We start from the raw sequence: 19,754 nt of genomic DNA on the forward strand, positions 1-19,754 counted from the left end.
TAAACAAAACATTTTTGCATCTATAGAAATTAAAAAATCGAAAGAAAAACAAAATTTAAGCAATATACAAACAAAGCTAAACATTATAATACGAAATACACGAAGACAAAGTCACAAAGTTTATACCCGTTTCTATCCGGATTTTTCACCATAATAAAATTAACGCACCCTAAAAACTTCTCACAGTTATGAATGCAATGAGCTCATATTAGCCAGTTATTTCGTATCAATGTATCATTTATCAATAGAGTTCGTTCTAAATGATGTGTAGGTTTTACCCTGGATAAGTTTGCTTTGAAACAGCACGCTAGCTTTATGACGCCAGGCGTTGAGGGCTGGTTAGCTGAAGCCAACACACCGGTGATACTGTATCAGCTATTTTGATTCGTTTTAAGTTAACAAACTATGATGGGTCTCAATGTTGAAATAATATCGACATTGATGCTAGTGACTATATCCTTGATTTGAAGCTGAAACTGCTAGCTAACATAAATGCGCTAACTATGAATATGATGCCTTAAGATTAATACCTACGTTATTGATTAAAATATTAATAAAAATAAAAAAATTATGTTTGAAGCATTAGAAGGCACACCTATGACCTCCTACAATAAGACAATTGTCTCCATTCTACATTCCTACCATTACACATTTGTTCATCATCATATTTCTTATTTTGGTCATATTTTATATGCAACACACTAAACACGCAAAAACCGATTCAGTCACATGCTTAATAAATGACAACACAAACACCTTTACAATGTCGGAAACAGCCATCCGTCAGTAGCCACGTAACTGTGCTTCCCTACTTGTGAGCGGAACATAACGTACCGAAGTCTCGGTAAGAACAGTCACAGAACCGTCCTCGTTTTTGTCAACAACTTTCAGTTCCTGAAATATGTTTCCAACTGGAATAACCAACCTTCCCCCTGGTTTCAACTGTTCTATAAGCGGCTTTGGAATCTCCGGTGCTGCTGCTCCAACGTGAATAGCATCATAAGGCGCAAACTCCGGCCACCCTTCTCTGCCATCTGTCATCATAATAATAATATTATTTAGGAAAATTGGTTTTTATTGGTCTCAACTATTGCCTTTTGGTCATTGTCGGTCCCAACTAACGACTTGGTCACTGATGGTCCCAACTTTTAATGTATTTGTTCCTAACGGTACGTGGCTAACAAAATCCTAACGCCGTTAGTTTCAGGTCGCCGGAAAAACGTTTTTGGCCGAGAAAGTCAATTTTTTTGCCGAAAAACACCACTTGAACACCGCCACCACCACCAATTGACTCACCGCCAACCAACCACCATCACTTAAGCACCACAACTGATTCCGTCGATGGTTCTAGGGTTCCAGCGACCTCAATAATTGGGGATTTTACTAAAAAAAGGTTCCTAAAGGTACGGTACAAAGTTAGCATAATGTTTGGGACAAAATTGTTGAGATTTCAGGAAAAAAATGTGTGTTTTCCGGGCAAAAACGTTTTTCCGGCGACCTGAAACTAACGACGTTAGAATTCTGTTAGTCCCGGACCATTAGGAACATATACGTTAAAAGTTGGGACTGCCAACAGCCAATTTGTTAGTTGGGACCGGCACTGACCAAAAGACGATAGTTCGGACCAATAAAAACCAATTTTCCTATTATTTATCCATACCTATAAGTTTAAATTGGCAATAGATAGAAGGAATGACTAAAAGCGTGATGACTTTACCCACCTCCAACATTCAAGGCAAGAGATCCATCTTTGAGTAACTGAGCAGCTGCACTTTTTTCAACATTCTTAATAGACATTGCAACGAGCTCGGGAATATGCTCAACACCAACTGCACGTCCCTGTGGCCCCACCATCAGTGCAAAACATGCGGTCAAGTACCCCGTTCCTACAAAGATTTATATATGATGTAAATCAAACATACACACAGTAAGTGACGAGAAAAAGATAAGGAAACTAAGTCAATAACTACCTGAGCCAACGTCTAAAGCGTGCATTCCAGGCTGTAAGTTTTTCTCCAACAACTGGAGGCAAGTAGCATGCATATGAGGTGCAGAGATGGTGGCGTTAAAACCTATTGCCATGGGACTGTCTTCATAGGCTGGAGATCCATCGGGTACAAACAATGCCCTGTCAACAGCCTCCATTACTTCAGCCACTTTCTTAGACTGAATGATTCCATAACGTTGCAAATGCTCCACCATGCCTTTGTTCTTATTGACACTACCTCCTGACCAGAATCGCTGTATGCAAATATAAAAGAATAATCAGCTAAAAGTAACACGCGATTCCACAAAATCACCTGTCAAATTGAATGTCAGGCAGCAATGTTAACATGAAACAAAACCTTTCTAACTCATCTATCAAGCCAAATGTTATCAAACAGCTCTCAGATTTTCTTCATCAGCTAATACTTCTCAATGTTATTGATGATAGGCTAATACTCTGAATGTCACATCAATAATGCATTTCAAGCATACTAACAACTATAACATAAGCTTACAGTGAAAAATCATATCCCATAAGTGCTAAGGTAGATCAGCAATTCAATCATCAACCGAATAAAAATAATAATAATAATAGTACAAGCAACATAAATATTTAATGATCAGACAAGAAATTAAACCATACTCGATAAATACATAATTTAAGTCCTCTAGTTGACTAGTTTAGTTATTCAAATCTTAGCAAGACAGACATATGGCCTTCTTAAAGTTTCTAATGTTAATTGCTTTCCTACCAATAATAAAAAACATGAGAACAATCATTGAACAAAAAATATCTAGACTAACATATCATAGAGAACCAGATACAATTCAATTACACATTCATCAGGTTCGAAAGCATGCACTTATATGTTATAGTAGCATTATTCTACAGCGATAAACCTCACAATCATTTTACTGTAGAATTCTAACCTAATTTTTCAATTACTCATGCTCCAAATTGCATTGGAGAAATCTGAAGCCAGTTACTCATTTCCACAAACTGCTTTTGCTCCTATACTGACAGTATACCTAATTACATCCAAAACACACCACACCTAAACAGAATATTAGAATAGGATCAACAACACACAAAACAATACAAATAATATTAGTATACCTAATTACTGTATCTAATAAGTGCTAAGGTGGATCAGCAATTTCAATCACCGTCCAAAATCAGAAACTATAACAGTACATATATAATATAATGTACAATAATCAGACAATAAACAAACTATGCTCGGACAATGGCCCTTTTATTGACTAGATTAGTTATTATGCTAAACAATAGCCCTCTTGAAGTTTCTAAGTTAAGTTCTTGCCTATTACTGAGGATCAATTATGTGTGCAATCAGAAATCTAAGGCTATGTGTAGTGGGCGAGGTTTCTGGGCGAATTTGAGCGCAAATGAGCGCCAACACCGCCTCCCTGTGCGAAAAGGTGGGGGGGCGTGGGGTATTTGTCGCCGGCTTTGGTTTGTATATATATTAATATTATATATGTTTGTGAGTGATATATATATATATACACACATATATATAGGGGCTACAACACCATTACACCCCAAAAACAAAAACCTACCTTTGCTGACTGGGCGCCACATGGCGCAAAACGCCCCATTTTGTTGCCCCTCCACTACACACAGTCTAACAAACTATAGACTACATATCAATGTTTTAAACTTAAATAATTTATGTGAGACATTCAAGGTTTTTTCAGCATTATGTGCCCGTAGAGAAACACATACAATTCGATTGATCTCACCTTAAAAACGGCATTGATTATAAATGAATTAAGTAAATTATCTTCTTAATCTCCAAAGTCATCTCTCGTTCTATCTATCTTCTTCAATTATTAGCGATCCTGTTCACGACAAACTCTAACCTAATATTTCAATCACTCATGCTCCAAATTCTATTGTAGAAACTTAAAGGCGGTTGGTTACTCATTTCCACAAATTGCTTCCTCCTATCCAAAACACTACATATATATGTAACAAAGTAACAAATTTATTCAATCAAACCACTCAATACACAAACAGAAGCTAAATCAGATTATTAGACGAAATGAACAATAATCACAAAACAGTAAGCAGCTGATACAGAATACATATACACATAAATTAAAACGTAATCCGCAACGTATGAACGAAATTCGAGTCACCGAGAAACATAATTACAATTAAAATGATTACCTCCATTCTACGGAAGAGTGAGTTCCCCGTGAAATAGCACGGATTTAATAGACCTAGACCGCAATATGATGACGTGGATTTGAAGAGAACGGTGCACGGCGGATGGCGGCAAAATAACGACGGGATATGGGATATGGCGGAAAGGGTACGCTACAACTGAACTAGACATTTTTTTATTTTTATTTTTATTTTTTTTATTATCGTTATTCGGTTGAAGGTTCGGTTTATGGGCTATTATGGCTGGGCTTGTTGAATGAAGTTGTGATAATTGAGGCCCAAACAAAACCCAGAGAGAGATGCACAGTCTAACCTGTTTGTACCCGATTCTCTAACCGGTAACACACTAACTGGTTTATACCTGAAAAGCCGTCTATTAGTAACAGGTTTTTTTTTTCATTTTGGCCCTAGAACGGGATAATAACCTGTTAATCGAACTTGGTTTTACGTTCTTTAACTATTTTTTTTAAACCCGTTTTTTTCCCAGTTATAAACCGATGTACCTGTTAGGGTTTTTGTGCTTGAAAATCGGGTAGTACCCGACCCGATTAACCGGTCTAGCTAGTTAGTTGAATGTTGACCATTAACAGTTTATTAAATTAATTGGTTTTGGAATAGTTGGTTAACCGATCTATGCAAGTCTACTCAGATGTAGAGGTGTAAAAAACGGTTTAGGTCGGGTAAACAAATACCTAACTGGGCTGAAAGTGGTATAAAACTGATTTGGGCCAAACAAGATTTTAACCCGATCCAACCCGTAGGTTTTGCACCAGTTCGTATTCTCGTTCTTTGAAACCGGTTTATAACCCGAGCCACTGAAGCAGTAGTTATGAAACTAGATTTCCAAACTGGTTTGTAACCCAGCCCGAATTGATTTGATTTGTTTGGATTTTCGTTTTTCAAAACCGGTTTATAACCCGAACTAATTTAACCTGAACTGATTTTATCCATGGGTTGACCAAACCGGACCAGTTTTAAACCCAAGCCGGTTTGGATAAAAGCTTATTTGTACATGTCTAACTGAAAAGGCCTACTCTCCAAACGTATAGAAGGTAGAATGCAACCTTCACGGCTTCACAAGATGTGTATCTTTATCTTAATGAATTAATAATGCATGACTTGTGTAAGCTGAATAAAGCTTATTGTATATATATGTACCGAGAATTATGATATTTAAAGTTAAGAGTAACATGTATTTCATATTACAAATTTAACCCTTAATTTCCGATTAATACGTTGTGTTGATGAGATAGATGTTTACTTAAAAAATAACAGCAAATAAGACACATAGGCATTGGTTTCGTTTCACCCTATAGTGGCTTTTCATGCGGTGAGAAAATCATTCACGTAGAAGATCAAAATCATTGGTGATCATAGTATTGTGGCTTTTCAGGCAACGACACCGATGGAAAAAACCATATCACTTGTGATTCTAGTGGTGATAAGCAAAACCGGATAACAAAGGGTTGCAATAGGGTCAGGATTTGTGACCGATTTTTGTACGTATTTTGTTTTTTTGAATTATAAGGAAATATTAAGGCTAAAATGACTTTTCATATCAAGTATGTATCAAATACGTATGGATACTGGCTATGTATTTAGGCAATGAAAAAGACATTTTTGATTATGAAAGTTTTGACTTCTGAATTTCTGATTATGCATCTTTGACTCGTTCACTTTATGGTTCTAAATGAATTTTCTTAGTCCACCAAGTTGTCACCTAGTATGATTTTTAAATTGCAACGAAAATGCATTATGATGTTTAATTAAACTTCAAAATTTGATTAATTTGATAACCTAACATCTAAATTTATTTTTATAAGTTAGTATATTTTGATCCGTCCTAATCCAAACTCATTCTAATTCGAACATGTTCCGATTTGTTACCCAATCCGAACCCTATATTTCAATGATTAATGAAATCGATATTTGTAAGGGAAACATGATGGATATTGTTTAATTGTAAATTTATGTCTTACAATTGGAAATGAGAAGGGTATTTTAGTCATAGACCAAGTAAACGACGACTTTGACTTTTTAACAATCTCAATGTTTTCACTTACAGTTTACACTACATAATAGTGTTTTGTTATTCATTACCGATGGGCCATGACATCAGGCCGTCGTTAAACATATTCTGATTATCTGTTTTCTTCGAAAATAATATTCAATTTAAATATTTAAACATCCACTTTCATTTAATAATGGTCCAAAGTTTACCAAGTTGTAATACATAAGTACAGAGACTAATATACATATACTTTTCTAAAACATGGAATATTATTATTGTTACAAAATATAAGTTTTGTATATTCTTTATTTATATAAAAACCACATGACATCTATGACCCTTATTAAAAACTATGTTGGTTATAAAACCCATTAAAAGATTAACTATTAACAATTAAAAAGTCTAAAAACCCCTCCTAAATATGTGAAGTAAAATACCGAAACAAACACTATTTTATTAAAAACGATATTTACATCGAAATAAAATGCAAATGGGTAAACGGCTATATCAAAATAAGTTATTTAAAAATTTTACTTATAGATCTTGAGGTCATAACATTATTATTCATAACATATTGAAAATGACTAGTCAGAACATCATCATTCGTAGATCTTGGGGTATAACTGTTGACCTTCCTTCTAAACGGGTCGGTCAATAAATTCTTAGCTGCTTCTTTATTAACTGAAATCTCGTTGTACCCGAACACGTCTAAAAGAACTTGTAGAGGTAGGGTACTAATTGACTAAACCTACCCATATCATAATATACTACTGCGAGGTATTTGGCCATACGCCATGCAGAGAATACGACGCAACATATAATACCTCTATGCGACAGACATTCCCTGACACCTCAGGAATGGGAGCGCCTAAGATCCCCATGAATATGGTGCAAAAAGGAAAAAAATTCATCGTAAATAACGCTCAGCCAATAACGGATGGACAACATATCATCAATAGTACTATATAATACGACATGTTAACATCAAATGGCCATCATGTCCACCAACTATCTTTAGCACACGTCCAAGAAACATGATTGGTGGACAGCCTGACAGGGCAAGTAGCCACATTCTCTCTCTCCCTCCTCCAACGGCTATAAATAACAAACTACCTCCAAATTATAAAGGATCTAGACTTTAACTCACTATTACTCTCTAAAAATGTATTATACATATACGATACTGATTCTCACGTCGGATGGCGGTTACGAGAGGATCCCCCATTTCCCTCGTAACAAGCTTACGGTGTTTTGTTTTGTAGGTTTACTACTCGTTTGCAATAAAAAGATTTTCAACCTATCATGGAAAATTTTTAATCATCATCCTTAGACTAAGCAATTAGATTAAATGGAGATTTCGTGTTTATTTGAAACTTATGTTAAACAACAAGGGTAGAACGGGGAATCCACAATTCAACCGTTAGCAACTAGTTGGAAACTTACCAAATTAGTCAACAGTCAATACTCAATACTACCTTTATCACATACAAGATGCAAAAACATGTTTTTTAAGAATAACAATAATAATATCCCATCATCATCATCCTCTCTCTTTCCCACTCAATCACCACCGCCGCCGGCGACACCCGTCCACCGGCAACAACCACCATGCACCACCTACTCTTCCTCACCTTCGCCACTCTCATATTATCAACACAATCCACTTCAAACAACATAACCCTCTTACCAACCGACCACAAAGCCCTCATATCACTCCACACCAACCTCGGTATCAGTATCTACAACACCGCCGGAATATTCTACGAACACCAGATCTTCAACACTACAACCGTACTCCGCGTCACACGTATAACCCTCACCCACCGTAGACTCAAAGGCTCAATATCTCCATCAATCGGAAAGCTAACACAACTCAAAGAACTCTCACTACCAAACAACCATCTCATTAACCAAATCCCAGCTTCAATCTCCGGCTGCCGGAAACTTGAAATCATCAACCTTCGTAACAATAGATTTTCCGGTCAAGTTCCGGTGGAGTTATCTTCACTTGCTCGTCTAAAGTTTTAAATCTCGCCGGAAATAAATTCTCCGGTGATTTAAACTTCTTGAAGTGTTTCCCAAACCTTGAAATATTGTTTTTAGCTGATAATATGTTCACCGGAACGCTTCGATTCGCTCGTTTCGGAACCTCCGTGTGGTTAATTTCTCCGGCAATGGGTTTCTGGAAGACCCATTGCCGGTTTTAAACCATTTGGAGATTGTTCCGAAACGGTATGTGTTCGCCGAGTCAAATCAAATTAATAACGATAATAATAACAATACTGGTACCGGTAATGGTACAGGTACAAATAATAATAATAATAATAATAATAATAATAATAATAATAATAATGGTAATGGTACGGGTACAGCTACTGGGACTGAGAATAGTAATGTTGATAATATTATGGCTAACATAAGGACAAGAAGAAGAAAGTGATACGATGGGTGATCGGGTTTGGGACGGGGACGATAGCCGGGATAATATGCGGGGCGATATTTTCGGTATTGTTTAAGTTGGTTTCGAATATTAGGCATCATGTAGTGGCGTTGTTAGCCGAAAGACAAGGTTACATGCACCGATCATCCGGTGTCCCGATGATTGAGTGTTATGTGCCTTATGTCCAAGGCATGATGCAAAACTACTATCGAGCCGGGGGTCTCACCGGAAGCAACCTCTCTATCCTTATGGGGTAGAGGTAAGGCTGTCTACATCTTACCCTCCTCAGACCCTACCATAGCTTTGCTATTGGTGGGATATACTGAGTACGATGATGATGATGATGATGATGTTTAAGTTGGTTTTGAATATGATTAAAGGGAGGAAGAATGATTCGGGTATGGCGATATTTAGTCAGCTTATTAAAGCGGAAGAACTCGCGTTCTTGGAGAAGGATGATGGGGTTGAGTCGTTACAAGTGATTGGAAGAGGGGGGTGTGGTGAGGTATATAAGATTGAGTTACCGGAAAGTAAAGTGAAGACGATTGCGATAAAGAAGGTAGTGCAGCCTCCCAAGGATGCGGCTAAGCTTACCGAGGAAGATACAAAGCTTTTGAATAAGAAAATGAGGCAAATCAAGTCGGAGATTCAAACCGTCGGGCAAATCAGGCATCGGAATTTAGTCCCGTTGCTAGCCCATGTGTCGCGGCCAGACTGTCATTACCTTGTTTACGAGTTTATGAAAAACGGTAGTTTGCAGGATATTTTGCAACAAGTTAAAGATGGTAACCGGGAATTGGATTGGTTGGCTAGACATAGGATTGCGTTGGGAGTTGCAGCCGGGCTTGAGTATCTTCACTTGAGTCACACGCCTCGTATTGTGCATAGAGACTTAAAGCCCGCAAATGTTCTTCTAGATGATGATATGGAAGCTCGTATCGCTGATTTTGGGCTTGCGAAGTCAATCCCAGATGCTGACACACATATGACGAGTTCCAATGTTGCGGGGACTTTAGGGTATATCGCACCTGAGTATCATCAAACGTTGAAGTTTACTAATAAGTGTGATATTTATAGCTTTGGGGTGTTGTTGGCGGTTTTGGTGATGGGGAAGCTTCCGTCGGATGAGTTTTTTCAGAGGACGTCCGAGATGAGTATGGTGAAATGGTTGAGGAATGTGATGACGGGTGAGGATCCGAAACAAGCGATTGACACGAAGTTGTTGGGAAATGGGTACGAGGAGCAAATGCTACCTGTTCTTAAGATTGCGTGTTTTTGTACGCTCGATAATCCGAAAGAGAGACCTAATAGTAAAGATGCTAGGTTGATGTTGGCTCAAATCATTCATTAATGGTATGCAATGCGAGAAGATAGAATAAAGTGAAAGAAGATATAGTAAATGTTTCTTGTTTTATGTCAGTTATGTCATTTTTATTACTTGCAATTCTTATAGGTTCAATCCAAATGCTTGTAATTGTATTCATGTTATGGAACATGTAGCATGATTTATATCAAATGAAATTTTTTTCTCAAAGAATTGTTCATATATAACCTCTCTTTATGTGAAAAAACGCAGACTTAAGAAGTGTTTGTGATTGCTTGCTAAAACTAGTTATTTGAAGTTTGAGCGGTTAGGAGCTTTGAAGAATGCTTAATAAAACGACTGGTTTGAGTCAAAGGGTTGGTAGCCCAGTAAAAAAGACAACGCCTCTTAAACAACTTAAAATTATGGGTTTAAATTCTGGAATGCATAAATTTGACTTTGCCATTTAAAAAATGAAAGAGTATGAAATAAGCACTTATTTTTAATCAAAATAATTAATAATTAAATAACTTGTAAATCAAAATTCAAAACTCAATAACGAACTATTGACTTGGTAAATTGATTAGACTTTGAACATACCCGCCCACCCACTACCAAGTACCAACCATCTCTTGCTATGTTAAATAATTTTATTATTATTATTATTATTATTATTATTATTATTATTATTATTATTATTATTTGAAGAAACACTAAGTGACCCCGATAGATTAAGGATAATCTTTGGATTAAGTAGATGTTTCCCACGAGGGTTAGGTCCGGCAAAGATGGTATTCTTCTCAACCTGCAAAACAGACACCGTAAGCTCGTCACTGAGAAGGGGGGTTCCTCCTTGTGACCATCCTCCGGCGTGAGAATCAGACTAGGTTGCTCTGAATATAAGTGTATATAGAGAGAAATAGCTAGAGAGAAGATGATGATACCATTCCAAGGTGTTGGAGTATTTATAGCCGAAGGTAGGTTTCCAAGCAGGTACGGCCAGCTGTATATAATATTCATTTTCCACCAACTATGGGCTACGTTCGTGCCACGATGGGAGTTGGTGGGTAGGCAGCGGCTGATAGTGACATTTTGTACTGGAGCGTGCTCCTCCTCGTACTATTGTCAGTGAGCTGTCACCCTGTGATTGGTTCATGGGTTGCTTTTGTCAGATCTTGTCCATTTGTCCATACCTTGGTAGGTATAGTACAAAAGATCTTTTAGAAGCGTACGGACTGGCTCTTTTGGGCGGGAATATTCCCGCCCTGCTCATTCCTTCTTCAGGTGACATTGCTGAAGTATAAGAGTTAGTGCCTTGTGCGTGTAGCCTTACTGTTAGTGCGGGTAGCCTTCCTTCTTGGCTTGTACCCACAGCTGCGGGAACAGGCAGGGTACTGTACCAAGGGAGGCTTTCCTGCGGGGACAGCTGGCTTACTGCGTGTAAGGTCTTCATCTCTCTGAGCATGGTGGTTCCTGCGGATCCAGTTGGTCTTTGCGCAGACGTACCTCTTCAAGGTGAGTCTTGCGGGTCCAACTGGGCTTTGCGGGAACCTACCTCTTCAAGTCCCCCAGTCCATTGTTCTTCTCATGAATTATTAATAAGTGAGGGGAACTTTTGGACTTTAAGCAAGGGGTTTTGAAAAGGGGGTTTTCATTTTTTAAGGTTCTCCGTGGAGATTCTTCTCGCAGTTTTCCTAATGTCACTTGCAGAAAATTCCTGACTTTTCTGCCTGATCTTTGGGTATGATGCGGGTAGGTGTGTAACCTCTTCGCAAGTCGGGAGCGTTGAGTTTCACTTGTGTAGATTCTCCACGAGGTTTTGGTAGTTTTAGACATAGTGATCAGTTATGTTAAACAACCAATTCCACCTTGAAGCTTCAAACAATCTAGTTCTCAACGTTCCCGCCATGCGGGGGTGTTATTTCTCTTTCCGCAAGCATGGCCCATAAGATCGATCTTCTTGGTTTCAATTCCCTGCGATGAGTATATAAGGGGGAGAGGGTGTCATGAAACTCGCGACCACGCGCCTGAAAAAGCGTCCTGATTGACCACATGCTGTCACGTCGTCATAACTTCCTGCACATCCTGAAACCGTCAGAAGACGCCAACGTCCCTTCAACCGTTTGGACTATCCTTATCCTTTCGCCTTGACACTGTACTCGCACTTGTCTTATAGTTTCTTGCTTTCCAAGGTCAGGGGGTATATTCCCTCTTATTTTTAATCTTTTTGAATCTTTTTGAAATTCGGAGAGTTGGTGAAGGGATAAGGATAGTCCAAACGGTTGAAGGGACGTTGGCGTCTTCTGACGGTTTCAGGATGTGCAGGAAGTTATGACGACGTGACAGCATGTGGTCAATCAGGAAGCTTTTTCAGGCGCGTGGTCGCGAGTTTCATGACACGCGCCATTCAGACACCTTTTGCCAGCTTGCTTTATCCACATGTGTCGCCGTGTCATTGCGCTTGCGCTTTCTCTCTCATCCGCATTAAATTCATCGATTCATTGCGATGAGTATATAAGGGGGAGAGGGTGTATTTCGTCCATTATCTTCACTTCACTCTCCTTTTCCTTTTAAGCGATTTCCGGCGAATACTCATCTTTTCCGGCGAGCATTCTCCTGAAACCGCTTTCTTTCCTCAACATTAAAAAATGTCTTCTTCTCATGACCCAGAGGTTAACGTCAAGGAGTCCAACGTTTACCCCGAGAACCCGACATCCACGTCCGATAAGGACGATAAGAGTACTGCTGGCGAGTGTCAGTGTACTCTTTCTGTCGATGTATACCATTACATCGTCAAGAAGTTCATGCTGGAGCCCTATGAGCCAGAGTTCCCGGAGGCCGACCAGACGGTATACGACGCCCCTAAGGGCAAGATAGGGGTTTACGCTTCGTTCTTCATATATGGGAATTTAAGATTCCCATTAACGAAGTTCGTATACCGTGTTTTAGAGAAACACGGTGTTCATTTGACAGAGGTGCACCCAATGGCAATTGCTAAAGTTCGCCATTTCGAATGGGTGTGCCGTATTTTGGATATCGAGCCTCGAGTCGACCGCCTGATGACCTTCTATACCTGGAGGTGCGTCCAGGGTTGGTATACCCTTGTCACTCGGATCAAGGGTTTGAAGATCTACACTACCGAGCGTAGTCTCCGCTCTTGGAAGCGTGAGTTTTTCTACATTTCCGCTCGCGTCGTTCCCATTGCGATGACGTTCAAGAATGGGAGGGCACTCCCTAATCTTCCGGCTTCCAATTACCAGGAGACGGAGTGGTTCACCAAGATTTCCCAGATTCGGACTCCTGTTTATCGCTTCGCGGAGTCTGGGATGGTCATGCTTAAGATGAGCCTCGTGTGGAAGGATGTCGGGTCTGGGACGCCGCAAATACCCATCGTTCTTGAATACGGTTTGAACTATATTCCTTATGGTATGCTCCGTCTTTTGTGTTGGTTTAGGATTTCCTTCTAACATTGTTATCATTTTTATTTCAGATGGGAACGACTTACAGTCGCTCTTGCACCCGCGGGAGACTCGTGGTCCCGCGCGGTTGGATACTCGTGATCTTGATGAGAACGGGTTGCCCATTTTGGAGAAGACTGCGGATAGATTCGTAGAGGTCTACCCGTCAGGCCACGAGATTTTAAGCGCCACTCGGCCAGGTAAGGAGTTCTTTAATCCTCGTCCTCTTCATGCTCACACTTCTGCTGGAATTCCTCTGATCTTGTCATCTTCTGATGAGGGATCCGCAGATGGGCCTTTTATCGTAAGGAAAAAGAAGGCGGCTGGCGTGAAGGGCAAAACGAAGGTTGCTCTTGACTTGGGGGATCAGTCTGATTCCGAGACTGAGAGTGAGGAGGCGGCGAGGAACCTTGGTAGTGGTGACGAAACCATTGTCTCAGAGGTTGAGACAACGGCTGTCACTTCCGAGCCGCCAAGCGTTGCGAAGGTAACTGGCGTGAAGAGGCCAGTTTCATCGGGTCCCTCTCCGCCTGTCAGGGCTTTCAAGATCAAGAAAACCAGTAAGTATACTTTTTGTGTACCTTTTCCGCATTTCCTTCCGCCTTTGTTTTTTATATCTTTGGTTTTTCTTTATGCAGGAGTGGACTTATCTGTTTTTGAAGAGAGTGGTGCGGGAGGAAGTGGTTCAGGACCCACGACGATAGGTTTGGTCAACTTATCCGAGGCGATGACCCAGGCGGCTGCGCCTGTTTCCGTTGCTTCTACCGTTGAAGCAACTGTTCCGGTGATGACGTCGTCTGTCATGGCTGCTGGGCCGACGATGGCGTCTACTTTCGTTGCTGCGTTGAGCAGTTCAACTTCGCCAGTCGTCAGTGCCATTTTTACCACGTCTTTCACCGGACCGGCGGTGACTTTTTCCATGAGCTCATCTGCAGCGGCTGCCACGGTTATGAGTTCATCTCAGATGAGTTCATCTCCAATGGTCTCTACCTCTGTGGCTTCTACGGTGTCACATTCGGCGTCAACAACTACTTCGTCTTTGGCCGGTTCTTCAGGTATGTTTAGAGTTGGGACCTCTAGACTTACCTCTGTTGATGAGGGAGTCCAATCTTTGCCTCCTTCCCATCTCCTTGACCTCTTGGATGGATATCATTTAGGTTCGGGTGATGGGTTTAGCGGCTATCGGCCTGTTATCGACCCTACAGGTGCGTGGGGTTACTTTGGCCTGTTATCCATCCTTAATCATTTTTTCTTAACTGTTTTTTGTTGTTGCAGTTTCAGATTCCAATGAGGTCTATGCCCCAAGGTGGAATATCCGCTGAGGAACGACTCTCAGGACGGCTGCAGACTGCGTCGACTGGGCGCGCCATGCCGCTCCAAGTGGTGCATTGGGGGAGGAAATGGTTAGTTACCAGGAAGGCCGGTTGTCCACTGAGCTCCGAATTCTACTTGCCTGGATGCAGCCGCGTGTCGAATTACTTTGTCGTGAAAACGATAAGTTAAGGACTGCGCGTAGCTTGGAGGGGGCTCAGGTGCGATCGCTGAGGGAAGAAAACAAAAAGCTTGCCGCCACCGCTGCTGAGAGGGAAAAGGCCTTCAAGGACCTTGAGGCCGAAATACAAGCTAGGCATGAGGCCCGTTCCAAGGCTACTCAAGCTGTTAACGAACAGCTTAGGTTGGCCAAGGAAACTGCGCGCAATGCGACTGAAAGGGCCTCAAAAGCTGAAGCTGTTGCTGAGCCTCTACGCGCTGAAAATGAAGAACTGAAAGCTAAACTGGAGAAGATTCAGCAGGCTCATGAGGCTTTGGCTTTGGAGGACGCCAAGAAGCTACAGGAGCTCTTGGATCAGAAGGGTGTGCTTGATCGCACTGAGCGCAAGCTTAAAAGCGTTGAGGAGGCTGCTACCAAGGAAGTGTTGCTTGCCAACTTAAACAAGAATGAGGCCGAATGCGCACTCGATCAAGCTCACGCTACCCTTCAAGAGGCTCTGTCCAATAAGGATTGGCTTCTACGAGAAGCGTTGCCGCAGGTACGCATAGCTCAATTATTCTTTGCTTTTTGCTTTTTTTTTATACTTAGAAAAGTTTTTTTTTTGTAGGTTGTGCATCGGATTTTTGCGAACACATCCTATGATGATGCCATGAGCGCAGCCCTCAACGCTTCTCATGAGGATGGAGAGAAAGTTGGTTTCCTACTTGGCTTAGGATTTGCAGAGAAAGGCATCTCGCCTTCCAAATTTCCTCTACATGATGTTGATACTGAGGCTGCCTACGACCAAGCTGTGAACCAGTATGCTGCTTTCTCTCATCCGGTCGTGGAGAAGGTGAATGAAGTTGCTGCTGCTGATGACGGGCTAGCTGTTCTAAAAGCTTTCCTTGAACAGCCGCAGCCAACTGATGGTGCGGGTTCAAGTGGGTTTGGAGAGAGTGGTCGCGAAGCCTGAATCTTGATTCCTCCAAGCCGTTAGGATAGATTTGTACTTTTTGTAGGCGGGTAGATACCTTAGCCATTTTGTAATGTTTGAACAGCTTTTATCGTGAATATAAATATTTGGTTAATGCATTGCCTTGTAAACATTATATGATTTGCTCATGCATATTTTAGTTTAACTTAGCAATTTTCTAAGTGTTTTGAATAAGTTAACCTTTCGACGCGTGTCAGATAATAGGTTAATGCTCTGTTTCCTCTATCATGATTGTGCGGGTAGGACCGTCACTTTCACTTAGTAGGATGACCAAACTTCATCTATATCTAACCTGCGTGAAGGTTTACCTCATCTTCCCCTTAGAAATTTTTACTGTTTTTGTGTTTATGCGGGTTGTGCCGCTTTCCACAAGCAACGACTTACTTCCTCCCTCACTTATTTATGCGGTAAATACCGGCATATCAGTGTGGTCAGTTCATAAGTATAAAGGTAAGACTATCAACATCAATGTGATAAAGAGAATCATTTCCATTAGAAGTGGCTCTAGGCCTGTTCATTACAAGTTTGGAATTGATCTACATGTAGCATCTGCGTAATTGAGCTCCATTCCATGTTCTTGGGATGGGGGTGCCATCGAGCCTTTCGAGTCGGTATGCGCCATTTCCCATAACTTCTTTAATAATGTATGGTCCTTCCCAGACCGGGGCCAGCTTTCCTGGGCGCTCCTGGTTCGAAGTCTCGTTGTTACGCAGTATGTAGTCTCCGACATTGAAGTTGCAGAGTTTCACCCGCGTGTTGTAGTACTTTTGCATTTGTCGCTTGTAGTTCTCTTCACGCGCTGCGGCTAAGTCTCTGCGCTCTTCGGTTAGCATAAGGTCTAACCGTCTTTCCGCATCATTGTCTTCTGGTTGAGTTATGACTCTTGGTGAGGGTAGACCAATCTCGATTGGAACCATGGCTTCAGTGCCATAGGTGAGGCTGAACGGGGTTTCGCCCGTGCTTGCTTCTTTAGCGTTCTGTTTGCCCAAAGGACATGTGGAACTTCGTCCACCCAGCCGGATCTATGCTCCAAGAGTCTTTTCTTTATGCCGTCGACGATGCTCTTGTGTGCTCTTTCCACCTCACCATTACCCTGCGGGTGTGCTACTGAGGTAAAGGTGTGGGTGATTTGAAACTCTTTCAGCCACTTTTTTAGCTTCTGGTCAGCAAAGTTGGTGCCGTTATCGCTCACCAAATTATGTGGAAGTCCAAAACGACAAATAATAAATTCCCAAATAAATTTTTTGATATGTTTTACGGTTGTTTGGGCTAGGGGTTTTGCTTCTATCCACTTGGTGAAGTAGTCGATGGCTACCACTAGGAACTGAACGTTCCCTGCTGCTGTGGGAAATGGGCCTGTAACATCGATGACCCACTTCTGGAATGGCCATGAAGACGTGACTGGAACAAGTTCGTTCTTCGGGCGATGCGTGTTGGGTGCGTAGAGCTAGCAGGACCTACATTTTCTGATGTAGGCCAGCACATCCGTGTGCATCCCCGGCCAAAAGTATCCCGCGTTGTTTAGCTTAGCTACAACTGTGCGTGGACCTGCGTGTACTCCACAGATGCCTTCGTGTACTTCCCTTAAGAGGTAGTCGGCATCTTGGTCATCAACGCATCTGAGGAGTGGGCCAAGAAAATTACGCTTGTAAAGTATGTCATCAACAAGTTGATAGTTCAGTGATTTACAGCGTATCTTTCTTGCCTGTGTCTTTGACTCTGGTAATACACCCGTCGCAAGGTAATTTATTATTGGCGTCATCCATGTTTCCGTGCCGGTTTGGATGACACAAATTTCCTTGTGCGGGACTGATGGTGCTCCAAGAAGTTCAACGCGGATGTCCTTTCTCAAGTGGGTGAAGGCTAACGATGCAAGCTTGCTTAACGCATCCGCAGATTTGTTTTTGCTTCGCTTGATGTGCACAACTTTGCAATCGTTGAAATCGCGCATAACGGTTTTTGCTTGTGCGATGTACAGGGCCATTGTGTCGTTCACGGCCGTGTACGTCCCGTTTATCTGGTTGGCTACTAGCATGGAATCCACGTGGGCTTCCAAGTTTTTCACCCCCATCTTACGCGCAATTCTTAATCCGGCCAAGAATGCTTCGTACTCCGCTTCGTTATTCGTACTTGGGAAATCCAGCCGAATAGCGTAAGTGTACTCTTGGCCTGCTGGGTTAGTTAGTTTCAACCCTGCGCCTGAACCTTCGTTGTTGGCTGCTCCATCAGTATAGAGTCGCCAGACATCGTTAATGTCTTGTGCTGGAGAGGGTTGAGCCTCTTCCTGGCACTCTTTTTCCCGCGAAGCAGGGACTTCTGCAATAAAGTCGGCCAAGACCTGGCCTTTTATGGCTGGTCTTGGCTTGTACTTTATTGCGTATTCTCCCAACTCAATTGCCCATTTGGCTAGGCGCCCTTACAATTCGGGTTTGCCAAGAAAGTTTGCAAGTTTGAAGTTGGTGAGAATGGTGATTGGGTGGCCTTGGAAATATCGTCTTAGCATGCGTGAAGCCTGTACAAGCGCTAAGACTAATTTTTCCAGGGTGGAGTACCGGGTTTCCACGTCTGTTAAGACGCGGCTTACATAGTAGATGGGCATCTGGATGCCCTTTCGTTCTACTAGTAGGACTGCCCCAGTTGCTCTGTCTGTGGCAGAGATGTAGAGAATTAATTCCTCCCCCACTTCTGGTGCTGTGAGTGTTGGGAGTTCGACCAATCGTGACCGAATCTCTTGAAAAGCTGCTTCCGCTTCTGGTGTCCAGCGGAAGTGCGTTTTCTTCAAACAATTTCTCAATGTTGACACGAATGGGAACGACCTATCCGCATGGTTTGCCAAAAAGCGGTTGAGTGCGACTAGTCGTCCATTCAGTGTCTGAGCCTGTTTGATGGTAGTAGGTGATTCCATTTTCATAATGGCTTCAACCTTGTCAGGGTTCACTCTGAAGCCATCTTTGGTAACGATGACTCCTAAGAACTTCCCATCTTCCATCCCAAAGGAACACTTGCTCGGGTTGAGTTTCATGTTTATCTTTCTGAGCGTGTTGAAAGTTTCTTCGATGTCTTTCAACATCGCCTCTGGCTCTAGGCTTTTGATGACCAAGTCATCCATGTAAACTTCCAAGTTCCTCCCGATTTGGGTATGAAACTCTTTGTCCATCAGGCGTTGGTATGTGGATCCGGCGTTCTTTAGTCCGAATGGCATCATTTGGTAACAAAATGTGTCATCAGGCGTCCGAAATGCGGTTTTATCCTGATCGTCAACAGCCATGTGGATTTGATGGTACCCTTTATATGCATCAAGGAAGCATTTAAGGCGAAACGGTGCTAATGAATCTACCTTAAGGTCAATTTCGGGTAACGGGTAACAATCCTTAGGGCATGCTTTGTTTAGGTCTTTAAAATCTATGCACATGCGCCATTGTTTGTTGGATTTTGGTACCATGACGGGATTTGCAACCCATGTTTGATATTTACTAACGCGTACGATGCCTGTGTCAAGGAGTTCCTTGACTTGGGTTCTACACGCGTTAGCCTGCTCAGTACCCATTACGCGACGCTTTTGTATGACCGGCGTAAACGCCAGGTCACACTTGAGCTTATGCTCCGCCTTACTACGAGGTACACCAGTCATGTCAGCTGGTGTCCACGGGAAGATGTCGGTATTTTTTTGCAACAAGCGTTTGAGTAAGGTGCGTGTGGGATTAGTGATCGTTGGGCCAATGGTAACGGCCTGGTCAGGGTATTTGCCATTGAAGGCCCATTCTTCTGGCTCAGAGGTGGTTGGTTTAGCCATTTTTGGTTTGGGTTTAGATGAGACAGATGCGATGCATACATGGGGAATGCCCGTGATCATAGCAACGCCCTCGGCTGTTGGCCATCCCATCATCCCATGGACCGAAG

At 41.8% G+C, this 19,754-nt stretch overlaps 1 protein-coding gene and 1 pseudogene across 1 annotated transcript; one reads left to right on the forward strand and one right to left on the reverse strand.

Annotated features, from left to right (window-relative positions):
• Window positions 1-585: 585 nt before the first annotated feature.
• LOC143589758 (protein-L-isoaspartate O-methyltransferase 1-like) lies at window positions 586-4,301 on the reverse strand. Its single transcript, XM_077070434.1, has 4 exons — window positions 4,181-4,301; window positions 1,971-2,241; window positions 1,722-1,886; window positions 586-1,034 (listed from the first exon to the last, which is right to left on the reverse strand). The coding sequence occupies exons 1-4, from the start codon at window positions 4,184-4,186 to the stop codon at window positions 784-786; spliced, it is 693 nt and encodes a 230-aa protein (XP_076926549.1). The 5' UTR covers window positions 4,187-4,301; the 3' UTR covers window positions 586-783.
• Window positions 4,302-7,787: 3,486 nt separating this feature from the next.
• LOC143589745 (leucine-rich repeat receptor-like serine/threonine/tyrosine-protein kinase SOBIR1) lies at window positions 7,788-10,145 on the forward strand (annotated as a pseudogene).
• Window positions 10,146-19,754: the final 9,609 nt, after the last annotated feature.

This window comes from Bidens hawaiensis, unplaced genomic scaffold (assembly GCF_021521415.1).
Source record: "Bidens hawaiensis isolate Kalapana, Puna unplaced genomic scaffold, B.hawaiensis_p1.1 tig00037791_1, whole genome shotgun sequence".
Taxonomy (NCBI): Eukaryota; Viridiplantae; Streptophyta; class Magnoliopsida; order Asterales; family Asteraceae; genus Bidens; species Bidens hawaiensis.